The 17,861-nt window shown below is 33.5% G+C and overlaps 1 protein-coding gene across 4 annotated transcripts in view; it reads left to right on the forward strand.

The window, feature by feature from the left end:
• The window catches only part of Dopecr (G-protein coupled receptor DopEcR), a 28,648-nt gene that overhangs the window by 2,623 nt on the left and 8,164 nt on the right, over window positions 1-17,861 (forward strand). The window contains exons 2-6 of one of the 4 annotated variants that reach the window (XM_071719878.1): window positions 11,383-11,537; window positions 11,796-11,953; window positions 12,182-12,406; window positions 13,120-13,339; window positions 16,756-17,185. In XM_071719878.1, coding sequence (XP_071575979.1) covers window positions 12,295-12,406; window positions 13,120-13,339; window positions 16,756-17,185 — 762 coding nt within the window. In that variant the 5' untranslated portion in view covers window positions 11,383-11,537; window positions 11,796-11,953; window positions 12,182-12,294. Of the gene's footprint in view, window positions 1-11,382; window positions 11,538-11,795; window positions 11,954-12,165; window positions 12,407-13,119; window positions 13,340-16,755; window positions 17,186-17,861 lie in introns of all 4 variants that reach the window. The other 3 variants (XM_071719879.1, XM_071719877.1, XM_071719880.1) reach the window with 3 other exon arrangements.

Consider the following 17,861-nt stretch of genomic DNA (forward strand, 5'->3'; position numbering starts at 1 on the left):
TTCTTTATTTATATCACAAATTTAATTGCAACTAAATGCAACACTAAAGGTTGAATAATCATTTCTGTCATCTTACAAAGATAATATTGATACTGTTCTACGAAAGAAAAGAACTATACACCGAAATAGTTCAAATCACCGTTTGACATTTCTGTTGCAATTTTTTGTTTTAAGGGGACTAGGGAGGGTTGAAAATGCAGAAATTGGTTCGTGTTTAATTGTTTATAACAAGGCCGCGAATGAACATAAAACTTTTTTATTGTTGAGGGTATTAATTATAACATTATAAAATGAGAAAATTTATTAAAAGTCATTCCCAGATCAATAATATCGGCGTCCCAATATAATAAAGAAAACTGTCGAATCCACGGTTTTACCACGATTCCAGTCGAACGGATAAAGGTTTTGGCAAATTTCAGAAATATTTCTTCTCCTTAGGCTTCCCTCTATTGATTATACCTAAAAAATTAAAAATAAAAATAAAATTAACAAAATGGCGTCCAGAAAACGAAAAATTTGGGAAAATTCGAGTTATTTGTTATCATAAAATTGTAGCAATATTTTTTTTCAATCTGATTTTAGGTATAATCAATAGAGGGAAGCCTAAAGAGAAGAAATATTCCTGAAATTTGCCAAAACCTTTATCCATTCGACTGAAATCGTGGTAAAACCATGGATTCGACAGTTTTATTTATTATATTGGGACGCCGATATTATTGATCTGGGAATGACTTTTAATGAATTTTCTCATTTTATAATGTTATAATTAATACCCTTAACAATAAAAAAGTTTTATGTTCATTCGCGGCCTTGTTATAAACAATTAAACACGAGCCAATTTCTGCATTTTCAACCCTCCCTAGTCCCCTTAAACGGCAAATATTACATATGTAAATTTGTCTTCAATCATGCCACGCAAAAACAACGTAGGCAGATATATAGGGGAGACCGGGGCTAAAAAGTCTACGGGGTAAATACGTCTAATCAAATATCTCGGAACCTGTATATTGTGCGAACTCGCTATTAACATTGTAAACGCTGCTTATGGTACCCATGTGACCAACGGAGTTTCGGCAGGTTACCTGCCGTGTTATGATTTTTACGAGGGCAAACGTGTTTTCGGAAGGTGAAAGTGAAATTTTCTGCGCGTGGAAATTTTGTAATATCTGCAATAATATTTGCTCTCCAAATCTCGAGGTACGTGATTATAAAGAGTAATGCATGCTGAACACGAATCCAGTGTAGTTTTTTCATTATCGTTGATGTCTAATATTTCATGGGCGATCAAACCTGAAACTTGTGTTTGGGGCTAATCAGTCTACAAGCACCCGGGGCTAATCGGGCTAATCTCGTCACTGTGGCGCGCCGGGCGCACGACTTCAGCTCACGGCGATTTCAGGTTAGGTTTCCCTCGAGCGTGATTCTGTCTTCCCTTGCACGTGCGTCAGTTTGTGTAACAGGGAAATGGTACGCACGTATCGTCGCAAAACGGGTGTTTTGGCCGACCGAAAAGATGGCGGACCGTTGTTTTCGAGATCGCTCGCGCTCACGGCACGTCGGCGAGGTACGGCGAGGCACGGCACGGCTCTGAGATCCCGCGATTTCCGCGCGAGAGTTGACATGCCGCGCACGCGGTAGATCGTCCCGACTCCCGGGCGCGGTAAATTGTCGTTGTTAGTCGTTAAGTCAGTGACAGTCGCGCGTGCGACCGCATCGTCCAGCGTTCGCCGCATCGTCTCGGCGTCATTGTCGCCGGCGTCGTAGTGGTGGTGGTGTCGGTGGTGGTCATCGTCGTCGTCGTCGTCGTCGTCGTCGTCGTCGTCGTCGTCGTCGTCGTCGTCGTCGTCGTCGTCGTCGTCGTCGTCGTCGTCGTCGTCGTCGTCGTCGTCGTCGTCGTCGTCGTCGTCGTCGTCGTCGGCGCGTCGAGGAATCGGCGCGAGGACGCCGTCGAGTCGGTAAAATGGTCGCGCTCCACCGCGAGCTTTTCTAACCCCTCTGTCGCTATTTACCGCTCCCCTGCGAGAAACGCGGCTTGGTTAGGTTGCTCGAGGGTCCGCGCTGATCCTATGGCACCGGAACGCCGTCACGCGTGTTCCCCGTGGTTGCCCGCGTTGACAATGTGACGTGCCGTTGGGGAGTTTACGATTTGGTTAACCTCTGTATTCACGTGCCTAAATTGTTTTATGGAATAGGTAAAACAATTATTTTTTAATAATGTTTCGCATAAAAATTTTAAATAAATTTTTATATTTTTCTCTTAAAAAACAATTATTAAAATGTATCCTATCATTTTTCAGGATTAGATGTACGTATAGACCATATGGGCTCTTCCCATGGTCATTCTTTTTTTCTGAATAAAAAAAAAATGTACGTATATGTATTGAAAATGCAGTGTGACCGATTAGCCCCGGGGGGGGGGGGACCGATTAGCCCCGGCATTTTTGAGATTTCAATTTTTCCACCGTTGTCGTTTTTGCTCTATACCGGTTAAACAAAGCGACGTAGATAAAAATTTCCTTAATAAATTTTGTAGCTAAAGGTTCACTCTTTACAGTGGTATACCACGTTTAACTAAAATTATTTATTTTGTTGTTAAAAATCGGCACCGAAAAAAACCAGACTGTTTAGCCCCGGTCTCCCCTACATGTAATAATTTTGCCGTATACTCTGTGTCCTAAAATGACCGAGTGCTCTTTCAATTGCTTTGATCGTTTAATCAATCTGAAGTCGATTTTTCCATAACAAAAGAGTTAAGAAAGGCTATCGTTTATTATTATAAATTTTCCACATTTATTTCATTACACTTAAAAGCTTAGTAAATAATATCAGAGTTATGTTTAAATAAATTTTACTTAAAATTAACGAAATAATTGTTTTGTAAGTTCTATTTGCGTTCCTAAAATTTTGATTATTAAAAGACTTTATGTTTAATTATAACTAAATCAAACAATATTGATCTTTTAATACTTTTATTAAGGTATCGTTGAAGAAAGTACATATTAGCCAGAGAATTAATAGTTAAGTAATATTTATTAGAAATATTGTAAAAATTCAAGAAGTTGTTAGCGGAATTGTAAAATAATTTAAAATCTTTATAAAGCCAGTAACGTGTTGATTGGCGTATTGATTGATTTGTTTTTAGTCGACATATTCGAGATTCCGTTACTCTGTGCTATTAAATGGAAAACGTTTTTATTATAGTGATAAATTAAAAGTAAAATTACTATATTTTCTTATAGGGTAACTCGGGCACTAAAAAAAAAAAATATTTAGATCCAAGAAAATATTTATTTAAATAGTACCAATGACTTATTTACTTAATATAATCACATATTTATTTAGAATTAAATATCTTTACTTAAATTAAGTAAAAATATCTAATTCTAGATAAATATGTGATTATATTAAGTAAATAAGTCATTGGTACTATTTAAATAAATATTTTCTTGGATCTAAATATTTTTTTTCAGTGGGGGAATATGCCACACTCCACACTTAACAAAAATTTGATTTTTTTCTATTTTTCTTTCTCTTTGAAGTATATCTTTGCATACTGGTCTCCTTTTTCCTTCTTTGATCTATCATTTGTACATGATTTTAATAAAATATTTTGATTACTTACTATTAAAAAGAAAGAAATATAAAAGTGCTGCAAAATGGCATATTACCCAACTATATGGGTAATATGCCATCTAGTATAAAATAATAGACTACATACAAATATCTAGTAATTTAACCTCAAAAGTTACTTTATTCATAAAAACAGTACAAATAGTCTTTAAAATAAGTCTCTCAGTACAAATAGTTTTTAACATAAAAAATAAAATTTTAAAATTAAATTGTAATATTAAAATTATTGTAATATTGGATTGCAACAATTAAAATTAAAATGAAAAATAAATCTAAAAACTTTAAAACCTTAAACCTTACAAATTTTAAAACTTGAAATTTTATAAATTTTATAACTGACAGCTACACTTTTTCAACTACATTTTTTTTCTTTTTAGTCTTCCTCGTATACATTTGAGGCATTATTGTTTAAAACATGTGTTTTAAAATGTGTAAAAAATGTGTTTTTATTACTTTCTTTGAATTTCAATAATATTATTAAAATAAAAACTATAATACTGCCAGGAAATAAACAAAACTTATGCAAAACACCAGATATAGAACTATGAACAATTTCATGGTATTTACAAGAGCGTTTTTAGCCGCAGCTTTGTTAAACACAACGAGTGGCATATTCCCCACACTGACATATTCCCCCGAGTTACCCTATAATAATACTCACATTATTAATGAGTAGATTAATTCTACAACTTTTTAATTTTTATTTTACGTTTTAATATTAAAATAATTTCTTTTTGTTAATGGAAGTTTATGTATTATATAAATATACAATAATAAATTATATTTGTATTATAAAAATTCATTCTGCTATTAATTCCTAATGTTAAACAATAATTGACAAGTAACAATAATTAATATCAAATAAAAATAAGAAATTAATAAAACATGAATTTCATATTTTGCCAAAAGCAGAAAAAGAATGTAACAATTCATATAAGCGCAAAACGTAAGCTATCCTTTTTTTATTATAAAAAAATGCAATCAAAATTATAGTTTTACATAAGGCTCCAGATTATTGCTTTTTTTCTAATTCTTCTACGTACTCTATATTTTAATAAGCGTATCATTTTTGCGTCATAAAAATATTGCATTTTTGCAGTAGGGGAGACCGGGGCGAAGTTGTCACTATTTTTTTGGTGTCGATTTTTAATAACAGAACAAATAATTTTAGTAAAATGTTGTATACCATTGTAAAGAGTGAACCCATGGCTACAAAATTTATAAGGACATTTTTGGTCTACGTCGCTTTGTTCAACTGGTATAGAGTGAAAACGACAAAGATGCAAAAATTGAAATGTCAAAATTGCCGGGGCGGAGTCGTCACTCCTTTCTCGGACTGAATTTTAAATGAAAATTCATAATTCCGATCGTGAAAAATGATAGGATACATTTTATTAATTATTTTTTAATAGAAAAATGGAAATAATTAAAAACACGATGGCGGAAAATAATTACAAGAAAAGCGCACACACTTATGTGCCCTATATGGGTGTTTCTACGTAAATAGGGATTTTTACTGTCCAAGCTTGTTATATGTTCATGATTGAGAGGAGGGTAAGCAAGCGTTGTGAAAGTTCACTACTGCCATCGTATTTGAAGTATCGCACAATAATCTGCTAATTGGGGAGTGGCTTATCCAACGGAAACATGCAGGAACTCCTAAAAATGTCAGTCACCTGGCCTGTCCATTGACGAAAATTCTCTATTCCAGTTACACTTACTCCCTCCAATTGCAAACTCAATTGAAAATTCCCCATGTTCATTCAATCATAATATAGAACTAAGATTTTAACATTATTATTAAACATAAATCTCCCTTTGGAACCGAAAAAACCGGCTTCAAACTTGGTCCGGACATTTGGAGTAAAATTGCACATTTTGAATTTTATCGCGGTTCCGCCATGTTGCATCGATTCAATGGGACTCTCGTGTGGAGATTTCAAGAATTGGACATCAGGTGTGTTGTTTACATTATTGGTGGTTGGTTGTTTTGAGCGTGATACAATCGTAATCATGTATTTCTCTTGAGAAAAGGTATGTCATAAAATTACGCGTCATTTGCCTGGCACATCTTTTTTTATTATATCGCAGTGAATTTTTCCTTCTAGTGGTAAAATTCTGATGATATTCGGTGGGCTAAACTTGATTTTTAATGGAAATTGGTTTACGTCAATTCAGGAGAAAGTGAGGTTAATTCAACCATGAAATGTCAGTCTACTGGCATGTCATTCACCTGGCCATTCATGGGTTTTTACCAATAAATATTGATTCATGTTTGTATTTTTATTAAATCACGAAGTCAACTGACAGATTCCCAATTCCTTGACGTCAATATTTATGTAAGAATATCAAAATCTGCTAATTCCATACGAAAATGGTAAACCGGCATTTATCAAATTGAATTTTTTTGCTAATTGTGAATTTATCTCGGGAATAAGTAATTTTAGGAATTTTTTTGACATTTCCTCTCAAAATCACTCATTGTTGAGGTAATTCAATATTTTACTAGACATGCAAAGTCGACTCGTTACCACTTTACCAGATCACTGATGAATGAGCCATTACTTTCAGGTTTTTGATGTTGTCGTACGCTGGCTTTCAGGGTATGTTTCTGCTTCTATATTCACTCAAAAACAGGAAAAAAAATTTTTTTAGGTATGTTTAAAATTGAGAGATTTGCAATCTGAAAAATCCCTATTTACGTAGAAACACCCATATACGCTCGCACGTTCCTCGTCAGCTCTATTCTGCCATCTCTGAGCACACGCAGCACATATTATCCAAGTCGTCGCCGGAATCCGACCATTGTTTCTTTGACCTTGATTTTCGGAAGCCTCCATGATATGGCTTGGTGACGACTTCGCTCCGGACACAAGTTTCAAGTTTGGTCGCTCATAAAATATTAGAAATCAATGAAAATAAAAAAACTTCACTGGATTCGTGTTCAGCATGCATTACTCTTTAAAATCACTTACTTTGAGATTTGGAGACACAATAATATTTAAGATATTACAAATTTTCGACGCGCAAAAAATTTTACCCCCGAAAACACGTTTGCCTCGATAAGAATCACAACATGGCACATAACCTCACTAAACTCCGATGGTCACGTGGGCACCATAAGCCGCGTTTAAGGCTCAGTCACAATGAGAAAAATAAGGAATAAGATAAAGGAATAAGGAATAAGGCATGTTGCATCTCACTTTAATGTACATGTACTGAAGTGAGATGCGACATTCCCTTATTCCTTATTCCTTTATCTTATTCCTTATTTTTCTCATTGTGACTGAGCCCTTACAGTATTAATGACGAGTTCACGCAACATACAGATTTCGAGATAATTGCAATGACGACTCCTCCCCGGTGACGACTTCGCCCCGATCTCTCCTACTGCAGGGCAGTATTGTACCTAATCTCATCTACATCTACAATAAGAATACATAGATAAGTTGTAATATTAAAATATCGCTGTAAAAATTTAAAATAGAATATTACACAAAATTCCAAAATTCCGGAAGAATTTTATTAATAATTCATATAAAATAAAGAAACATAATATATGCGCAAGGAACTTTGCTCAAAATGGGCCATTGGCACAGTATTAAAAGATATTTCATTTTGTAAGTATTGTTGTGTACATTATTAGAAAAATAATTTTAGATTCTGGGACAGGGAGCGAAAGAAGTTATATTACCTGTTATCAGCCTTTATCTAATTCATTATTACCTTCATTGTCAGAACTATCAGAATGATATAAAAATATCTACAATATACTCTGATGACAACTTAATTCTTACGTTTGGGTGTTTGCCGTAGCCTAAATACTCACATCAATGTCATATAATGGGCAACACCCAACAATACAAGCTCCATTTTTGCAAGTGTAATACGTTTTTATAGAATTTAATTTTTTGCCATTTCATTCTATTAAAACATAAACATGATATTTTGTTTTCTTTACGTGCCTTGATTGTATACCAAGGACTTAGCTGAACAAACAAATAAATTTGTTCGTTACCGCCATCACCACAGGGGGATGCTCTGGGCGTAGGAAGGTGAGCGATATTATAATTTATTATTAGATAGAAAATTTAGTGTTATTATAATATTTAAGTTAATTAATGTATTTAGTATTCAGTGCTAATTAGCTAATATTATATATGATAATTAATAATGTGTGAAATTCACCTCTCATCAAAGTATCTTTCCTCCTGTTTTTGGGACTTTAGACTATGTTACTACTATTTTTACCAACCTCCTCTAAAATGCATATAGAAATGTGTGCATTTATGGCCTAAAATCCAATACTTCACCTATTTCATTATGAGTTATGGGTCAGGAACGCACACACTTCTATATACATTTGTAGAGGAGGTTGGTAAAAAAAATAATAATAACATAGTCTCAAAAATAGGAGGAAAGATATTTTGGTGAGAGGTGAATTTCACATATTACCTATATAATATTAGCCAATTGGCATACTAAATACTAAATACATTAATTAACTTAAATACTATAATATCACTAATTTTCTATCAAATAATATATGTATATTATAATATCGCCCACTTCCTGCGCCCAGAGCATCTCCTCGTGCTGATAGCGGTAACGAATATTTATTTGTTTGTTTAGCTAAGTCCTTGGCATACAATCAACATAGTCTATGTTCTTAATATATATAATGCATAATATATATGTTGCACCACATTTTACATTATTTTCTAAATTGTACAACAAGCGAAATCGCTTTCTCCGACGCATTTTTGTGCGATCAATGTCACCGCCAGCGAATGAAAACTGCTGGTGATTTTTTCGCGTTCTGACACTCTCGTCGGTCAATATTTATCGTACTTTTATATGTTTGATAAAAAAAAGAATAAAATGAGAAAATCGGTAGCGGAGTCACGCGCTATGTCAAAAATATCGATACCCAGTAACAACGAGACGAAGGAATAGCGTGCGTAATTACTCAAGTCGTAACATACCTGGGGCTTCATCAAGCTGCTTTTTATGTAACAAAGTTTCGATCGTTGCGTGTCAGTGCTTATGACGTTTTATTTATAATTAAGCAACCATTATAAACGATAATTACGACATATATCGATCTTCGAGTTGATTACGTCGCTTTCACGTGGGCAAATGCGCTTCGGTTAGAACTGCATCTGATTTTGAATTGTTGCTGGTTGCAAATCCACTGAAAGGCCAATCCGATGGCAAGCACGATGTAATGCCCGAGAAACGTCCAATCAAAGATTCAAACTTAATATTAAGTTTATCTCTGAACGAATAATATATTCTCGATACTTTTTATTTCACAAAAACAATTAATTAACTGACAATGAGAAATAATTGATACTGTTATGTTGACTATAAAATATTTTTTTAATTTGCGATTATATAATATTATACATTTGTAAGCAACATAAACGCTGAAGAAACTGAAGGGAAAAATTTTATAATTATTCAATTTTATCAAAGAAATTCTTATCATTCAAACACGAAGCTTTGATCTGTTTAACAGACCTGGGACAATCCAAATAATTATATAATTTCCAAACAGTTATGCGCAAGATACAAAAATAAATGTTACGAATAAATTGTACGAATAAATTATTGGAATATTGAGTATTGCAATTGTAATACAAAAATATTTATATATAGGAGTTGTAATAAATTGATAGAACAAATATTTAATTATCATTCACACAAGTATAAATAATATTTTTTAGATATTTATATATATGTACAACTGAAAAATAAAAAAAATAAAATCTTATATCCTATTTTTTAAAACTTATATTAATCTTTAATTTTTTAAGCTTAAAAACTTTAATTTTTTTGGGTTATATTTTATTAACACTCCAAATGGTACAAACAGAATCATGCAATTAATTATCATACATAATCGACGCATTAAAAAAATACCTTTAAATAATTGCATAAAGCGCGATATTCTCCCAGATGACGGTGCAACGTCAAGTGTCTCGATTACCTACGTTTTATTACTATATATATACGCCATTATTGCATATTGCTTTTACTTTGTGTTATCAACGGTGCCAATGTGACAATGTATCACCTTGTTGTGCAAAATGTGAAAGTTTCCACTTTAATTCGGGAAACGCGACAGACGGCACGATGCCACACGATACACTCCTCCATTCAGAATCGACTCAGCTAAATTATGAATGGCGGTCGATACTTAGGGAGGGAAACTGTCATGCGGATAGTCTGCGGGGTGTTCCCACCAGGGAAGGATTACGTGGCTTTCGCGGGAAAATAAAAAGGAAGAAAAGTCTCTGGCGGCGGCGTGTGTTATCGACACGAACGATCCAGAAACTTGTCCAATACGCTCGTACTATACGTTATCTAACAGATCTATCCTTCGGAATGCAATTTTCCTATGTAACACTCTCTCTCTCTTCCCCCGCTCTCCATTTCTAAAACGGAATTAGACTAACACATTGACCTCAAACTTGAAGATAAATGGCACGCGTGACGGTCTTAATTTAGAAATTCTCATTATTCTCCACAAACAATATTTGCATATTGTTGCATATTGTTGCTAAAGATAAGTCAAAGATATTTTTTTCGAATAATTAAATTATTCAGTTTGACTCCGTCCTTCGACTCGGAACGACGCTTCTTACATGTCTCCGTTCCGGTTATATTAATTTAGTGCTACATCGCACGATAAAGATGGACGGCGGCTCCTTCATATTGAAATTTTGACAAAGTGTTAACACTGCAAGGAAAATTTGTTGTGCGGCTAATTTCTAGTATGAGATAGTTAACTCTTGATAAGGACACAAAACGAGTGTCGAAACGTCGAGAATAATTTAATATTACGATATGGATTAATGTAATATTACGATTAAACGTCAGTTTGGTCAAAGAATTTCCTCTTATAAATTATTTCTGCTATAAAATCTTTTTTTTTATGTCAAAACTAAATATCCGTTAATAATCATTGCATAATATTCATATCATAAAGCATTGGATTATGTTAATCCAAAAGACTATCAAAGAAATCTTAATGGCTACATTTGATAACTATAATATAACGGTAAATGATATCATTTTATATTTTAGATATCTTTATTATAAAATAGACTATTTAATCAAATACATTTTCGCAGTTGTAAATATTTATCCTGTATAATTATTATGATTTTTATGTGTTTTAAAGTTTATATATTTATCAACTCGGTCAATATGTATTTTTAGATTATTGTACTGATTTTTTTCTGTCACGCCAATTTACATATGTGTAATAAATCAAGTGTTAAATTATTTTATTTTAAAACTGTTTCTGCAAAAGATGCAATTATTTTACTCAGTCATATAGGGGAGACCGGGGCTAGACCGTTAGTTTTTTTTCGGTGCCGATTTTTAACAACAAAATAAATAATTGTAGTTAAATTTGGTATACCACTGTAAAGAGTGAACCTTTAGCTACAAAATTTATACAGGAAATTTTTATCTACGTCGCTTTGTTTAACCGGTATAGAGCAAAAACGACAACGGTGCAAAAATTGAAATCTCAAAAATGCCGGGGTTGAACCGCCACCCCCTCGGGGTTAATCCGTTACACTTCATTTTCAATACATATACGTACATCTAATCCTGAAAAATGATAGGATACATTTTAATAATTGTTTTTTAAGAGAAAAATATAAAAATTTATTAAAAAATTTTATGCAAAACATTATTAAAAAATAATTGTTTTACCTATTCCATAAAACAATTTAGGCACGTGAATACAGAGGTTAACCAAATCGTAAACTCCCCAACGGCACATCACATTGTCAACGCGGGCAACCACGGGGAACACGCGTGACGGCGTTCCGGTGCCATAGGATCAGCGCGGACCCTCGAGCAACCTAACCAAGCCGCGTTTCTCGCGGGTGAGCGATAAATAGCGACAGGGGGGTTACCTGCCGAAACTCCGTTGGTCACATGGGTACCATAAGCAGCGTTTACAATGTTAATAGCGAGTTCGCACAATATACAGGTTCCGAGATATTTGATTTAGCGGATTTACCCCGGTAGCGGTCTAGCCCCGGTCTCCCCTACAATAAAATTTACAAGAAATGATTAGTAAATAATAAATAAGATTAATAATCGCAACATGCACATACAAATTAATTCTTTCGAATTTACAGTGATACGGTTACATCGATTGTATATCAAGATTCTCGAAGACATAACTTCAGTATCGAGGACTCATTTGCCTAAGGATTTTAAACACGTTCCTTTCCAAGGGTGCGGAGTAGCCTTAGAAACATACGTAACCAAGAAGACAACCGTGCGGAAGCCGAAGGTACACTGAGAAAAAAATGTTCTGGCAGTTTAGTAAACATTAGTTTGTATACAACTGTAACACCATTTATTAAAATAAACAAAATTTTCCTTTTTATTAATATATTTTTTTCTCAGTGAATACACATGTACTAATAAAAAGGAAAATTTTCTTTATTTTAGTAAATGGGGTCACAGTTTTGTATGCAAACTAATATTTACTATAAAATACAGAACATTTTTTTTTCAGTGTACAAGCTTCTAGGAAGGTCCAGTACCTGGTAGCGGAAAGATCGCGAAAAGGGTGAAGGGTAAAAGCATCTAAGGGCGGGTGGGGGGGATGCAGCTCGAAAGGGTGGCGGCATGGAGGAGCACTCGTTGGAGGCTCTCATGCAGGCGAGCCTTATCTTCGTGGTCGCCGTCGCTATCATCGTCTCGAATCTTCTTATCATCATCACCTACCTCAACTTCCGCGGTAAGACGGAATTCCTTGCATTCGCAAACATTGCACACTTCAAAATTATATTTATAATGTCAATTTCAGTTGTCCGTTTTAATTACGGTACTTATTGCTAGATGAGCATGCATTCAGTATTCCAGCGTATGCTCCCGTTTTTCTTTGCGTATAAGATAAGAACTTCTTTATTTGAAAATTATAAGCTGTATAACTTTATCGTTAATAAAACAAACGGACTTGTACGTTAATTGTACATTTTCGCAATTTGACAAATTTGCAATCTTTCTATTCCTGGATCTTATGTTTCCTTTCTACTTCCATTCTTATTATAATTTTGGTTTGTGTGATGTGAATTGCAACATTCTCCTAACGGTAAATCTTTGAAAATATCAAATTCTTGATATATTTATATTTTTAACATATTTACATTTTTAAATTTAAAATATATTATTTTGTTAATTCCAAATAATAATATAAGAATTTACAGGTTAGAAATTTTTTATACTTTAGATGTTAAATATTCGAATTAAATTTCAAATTTTCAAAATTTTGAAATTTAAAGATGTTTCTCTTTGAGAATTCTCAAAATTAATCTTACAATTAGATTAATAATACTACTGATCTATATAATCCAATAAAAAGAGAAATAAATATAACGAATTTGTGTCAATGAACGAATAGGTATATAATAATAGTCACGTATTTTATTAAAAATATTATTTTATTTATAGGTCCCTCCGAGGTGATAAACTACTACTTGCTGTCACTCGCCTCGGCAGATCTTCTTTGTGGTGTGTTAGTGGTTCCGCTCTCGGTGTATCCAGCGTTGGTTCGAAGATGGGTCTACGGAGACATCGTGTGCCGACTCGTCGGTTACTTGGAAGTTACACTTTGGGCGGTATCAGTATATACCTTCATGTGGATCTCCGTCGATCGCTATCTTGCTATCAGGTACATGATAATTAAATCTAATTACAATTACAAATAGATATATTACAATTAGGTATACCACATGACAATAGCAACAGATAGCTGTCCATTTTGTATTAACACAATGCGTATTAACGTTAATACTCTATTAAGAAATCTTATTGCTTCCTCATATAGAGGAACCCAAGGAGCGCCAATGCGCGTATAACGTGCTTTTAATGCGCGTACAATTGCATTGGCTTCAAAACTACATTAATTGTGTGTTCAAAATGCGCGCATTTAAATGCGTAATTAATGCAAATTGAGCATTTGATTTATAAATAACAGGTTTTATATTATATTTACATAAATAAGTAGCTTCTTACTCATTATGAAACATTTTATTTAAGTTTTTAAATTTTATATAAATTGAATTTTAAATAAATAGTTCCACTAACTATCTTTGTTCTTATTTCTGCGTTTAAAGCATCAATGTGTAAATGCACGTGTAGACTCTTAGATCCCCTATAGGGTAAGCAAGTTGGTGGAGCTTCGGTTGTCCATAGTGAACTCTACACAGATAAAAGAACATTCTTATTTAGAGAATATCTTTATCTTTGACATGTAATTCTTAACGAGATTATACGCTATATAATCTCATTTCAAGATTTACATGTCAAAAATTAAGATATTCTCTAAATAAGAATGTTCTTTTCTTCTGTGATAGCTGTACTGGAATATGCTTACAGTAATGCTTAGAATAATTAAATTATTGGTTTAATAATCCAGATATTGGGTCTAATAATAATACAATTGAATAAACTACTTATGTTTTTGTGGCACCCCGTGATAGCACTTTAATTGAAGCAAAAGCTTTTTTTCTCAGTGTAGGTTGCACTCAACGTCCATTTCTTTCTCTGTCTGGACACAGTGGACACTGAGCAACCTATCCCTTTTTTCTTCGTGTCCGGCCTCTAAACATTGTAGTGAGCATTTCAATATAGTACAGAGTTCACTATTAGTTGTCCGATTGGGCTTCTCGATCAATGAGCGTAGGTGCACTTTTTGGTATGCGCTGCCATAATATGCATTAAATGCGCATATAATGCGAGACAAATATGCGCTTTAAATGTGCATTTACGACCCGCATTTAATGCAAAGTTTAATGTACATTCAAAGCGCATTATACGCGCATTGGCGCTCCTTGGGAAGCTTTGTTTTCGTAAACCTCGTATATGGACCTTTAATTGTGTATAAAACTAGGTCTAATAAACGAAATCTTAAAGAATTATATATATGAAATAGGGGTAGAGAAAAGACCGAAGAAAAAATTGTTTTTTTAGTTTTTGATGCCAATGTGTTCTGAATGTTCTAAAACGTCGGAAAATCGCCTTAAAAAAATGTCCGTATGTGTGTATGTGTGTACACATTTATCTATAACTCAAGAACTAATCAACCAAATGTTAAAGAATTGTAGGGTAACTCCGGTATATACGCCGTAGCTAAGGGAAACTTAATTTATCGAGTACTATTTACTATGTTTAAGGCAAATGAATTATACCAATAAAAACGTTATACTGTCTACTACTTAAAAAAAATAGAAATATGAAATATTCATTCTTTGTATTTAATAAAAAAAAACCATTAGAAACCCTTGCATATTTGCATATATATCCCAGAGAGGTGGGATATATGACATTCATGGATGAAATATACGCCTTATAAAAAATTACAAATAACGTTTATAAATAAGGCAATAAAATGTCATAATAAGTTACAAAATGTGTGTAAAAAGTTTATTAAGATGTAAGAATGATAAACAAATTATAAAACTGAAAAATTTAAAAAAAAAATAGAAGAGCGATAGATGTATTAAAGATTATTGTTATACAATCCAAAAAAAAAGGAAAAAGAACACATAGGAGATTTCAAGTTTTACAAAGTGTCTGTACTATGGCATAAATCCCGCATGCTAAAAATGCCGTACATCCTAAACAGGAGGGATATACAAGACATCAAGCTAAACAAAAAGTATACAAGAGCTATGCATTTGTATTTTGCTGTATTCCATCATTTACTATCCTTCTACACTTATGTATCATGAAATAACCATTAAACCTTTTACATTCCCTACAGTAATCATTTTACGTAGTCGTAATATATGATCGCGCTGCTTACTACGGTGAGAAATCGATTCAACTCACGACGGTTTCGTTAATATTAACAGTAAAGAAATTACAATACAATGCTAATATAGCGTAAAGGCACATAACAGTGTGATTGCGAGCAAGTATCTTTATTCCTTCTATTTTTTCTGACTTCTGCGGCGTAAATCCCCGCGCGGCGTAAATACCGGAGTTACCCTATATGAAATAGGGGTAAATACCGGAGTTACCCTATATGAAATAAGGGTAGAAGAGACTAAAGAATATAATAGAATTAGAAAAATTGCTAATAATAAAAAGGTTACCGATTTCTGTCTTAAAAAATCTATGTGATTGATCTAATTTCCGCAAATTTTGAGATATTGAGTTCAATTTTTTTTTATGGAGTATATATTTTTTATTAGAGTATCATTAAAGGTAAGTTGGTATTGAATTTGGTAAGGATCGGAGAAGGAATTGCCGATTTCTGCTTAAAAAATGTATAAGCAGCACATGTAATTTTATATAGAGTTTGGTATTTTTTAATAAAATTTTGAATTTTTTGAGAAATGTCCGTGGTTGCTCTAACTTCCGCCAATTTTGAGACATTGGGCTATTTATAATTCTATTATATTCTTCAGTCTTTTCTACCCCTATTTCATATGTATATGATTCTTTAAGATTTGGTTGATTAGACCCTGAGACCCAGCTTTATACGCGATCAAAAGTCCATATGCAAAGTCCATATAATATGTACCATGTAGCCTGAAAAGTCCCAAAATCAACATCGAGTTGACATTGCGTCAATTGTAAAACCCCACTTGTGCTACTAAGCTCTGACCCTCTATCAATTCATAAAAAGGTTCAATTTAAAATTAAAAAAGTGTGCAAATTAGAAACTTGCACATTGCTTCCTCATCATTACAGATCGCTATCATTGCTTCTATTTTATTTCATTTATAAAGCTTCCTCTATGAGGAAGCCAAACTAATAAATTATTAATAATTATGCATCAAATAAAATACAAGCTTCCTCATAAGAGGAGCTTTGTGAGCGAAATAAAATAGGAGCAATGGTAACGATCTGTAATGATGAGGAAGCAATGTGCAAGTTTCTAATTTGCACACTTTTTTATATTATTCATTTTATTTTACTACATATTATAAATACCTTTGCTATTATGTTAGACACAAATTGTAGGTATATTATTATTTTTTAATTGTAGCAGTCCTCTTTTGCAACGTCACATCTGAGACTCCTGCAAGATTTTCCTGAAGGGGTTTAATATCAGGTTCTAATTTATGACTTTTGCAGGAAACCATTGAGATACGAGACAGTACAGACGAAAACCCGATGTCAATGTTGGATGGTCTTCACGTGGATCAGCGTGGCAATGATGTGCTGCCCGCCCTTGCTCGGTTTCAACAAGCCGATCTTCGACCGCGAGGCCTTCATCTGTATGCTCGACTGGGGCAACATGGCCGCATATACCATCACCCTGTCCATCCTCGTGTTGGGACCGTCAGTCATCACCATCGTCTACACGTACTCCTACATATTCTCCACGATGAGGCGACTAAAGTCCGGCGCTCTAGTCCACGACAAGGAGTACGCTACCGCGTTATCCGAAAATCTGAGTAACCCGAGTCATATTATGTCCTTCGTCCTAGTGATGACTTTCTGGATATCATGGGCACCATTTGCCGGGTTAAGGATATACGCGGTCGTTAATGGACCTCCTCAGGTAATAATTCTTGCGATCAATTAATATTGATGAATTAATATTTGAAAGAGCAATTTTATCTTATAAGACATAAGACATGCGTGAATCTTAATATACTAATACCTTTAGATTATATACTAATTAAGTATCCAGTATAGTTGATTCATGTAAATTTAATAAATAGTATTAAATAACGTTCCTGTAAGTGAATTTAATATTTTACAAAGTAATAAGAATCAATAGGAAAACAAAAATCATCTAATATAATGTTAAGGACGTTCTCCGGTCCTTATACTAGAGAAAATCGATTTTCTTTAGATTTTCTTGAAACTGTGAATATACGTTAATTTAGGTGTGCTTTATGCGTGGTATAAATTTCAGTACCTCTTCCGGTATAAAAAATCAAGATACTGAGCCTCAAAGTTTCAATTTTTACCAAAAAAAATTTTTTAATTTAATTTTTTTTAATTTTGGCATTTTTTCCTTATAGAACTCGACGAGAGGAGCAACTTTGGTCCTTTTGACCAACCTCGTATCTCTTACCGTTTGGCCTGGAAAACCTTTTTATTAGTAAAAGTTGAAACTTTGAGGCTCAGTATCTTTATTTTTTATACCGGAAGAGGTACTGAAATTTATACCACGCATAAAGCACACCTAAATTAACGTATATTCACAGTTTCAAGAAAATCTAAAGAAA

Source organism: Temnothorax nylanderi, unplaced genomic scaffold (genome assembly GCF_030848795.1).
Source record: "Temnothorax nylanderi isolate EJ_2023f unplaced genomic scaffold, tnyl_v1.0 TNYL_tig0313_pilon, whole genome shotgun sequence".
NCBI lineage: Eukaryota > Metazoa > Arthropoda > Insecta > Hymenoptera > Formicidae > Temnothorax > Temnothorax nylanderi.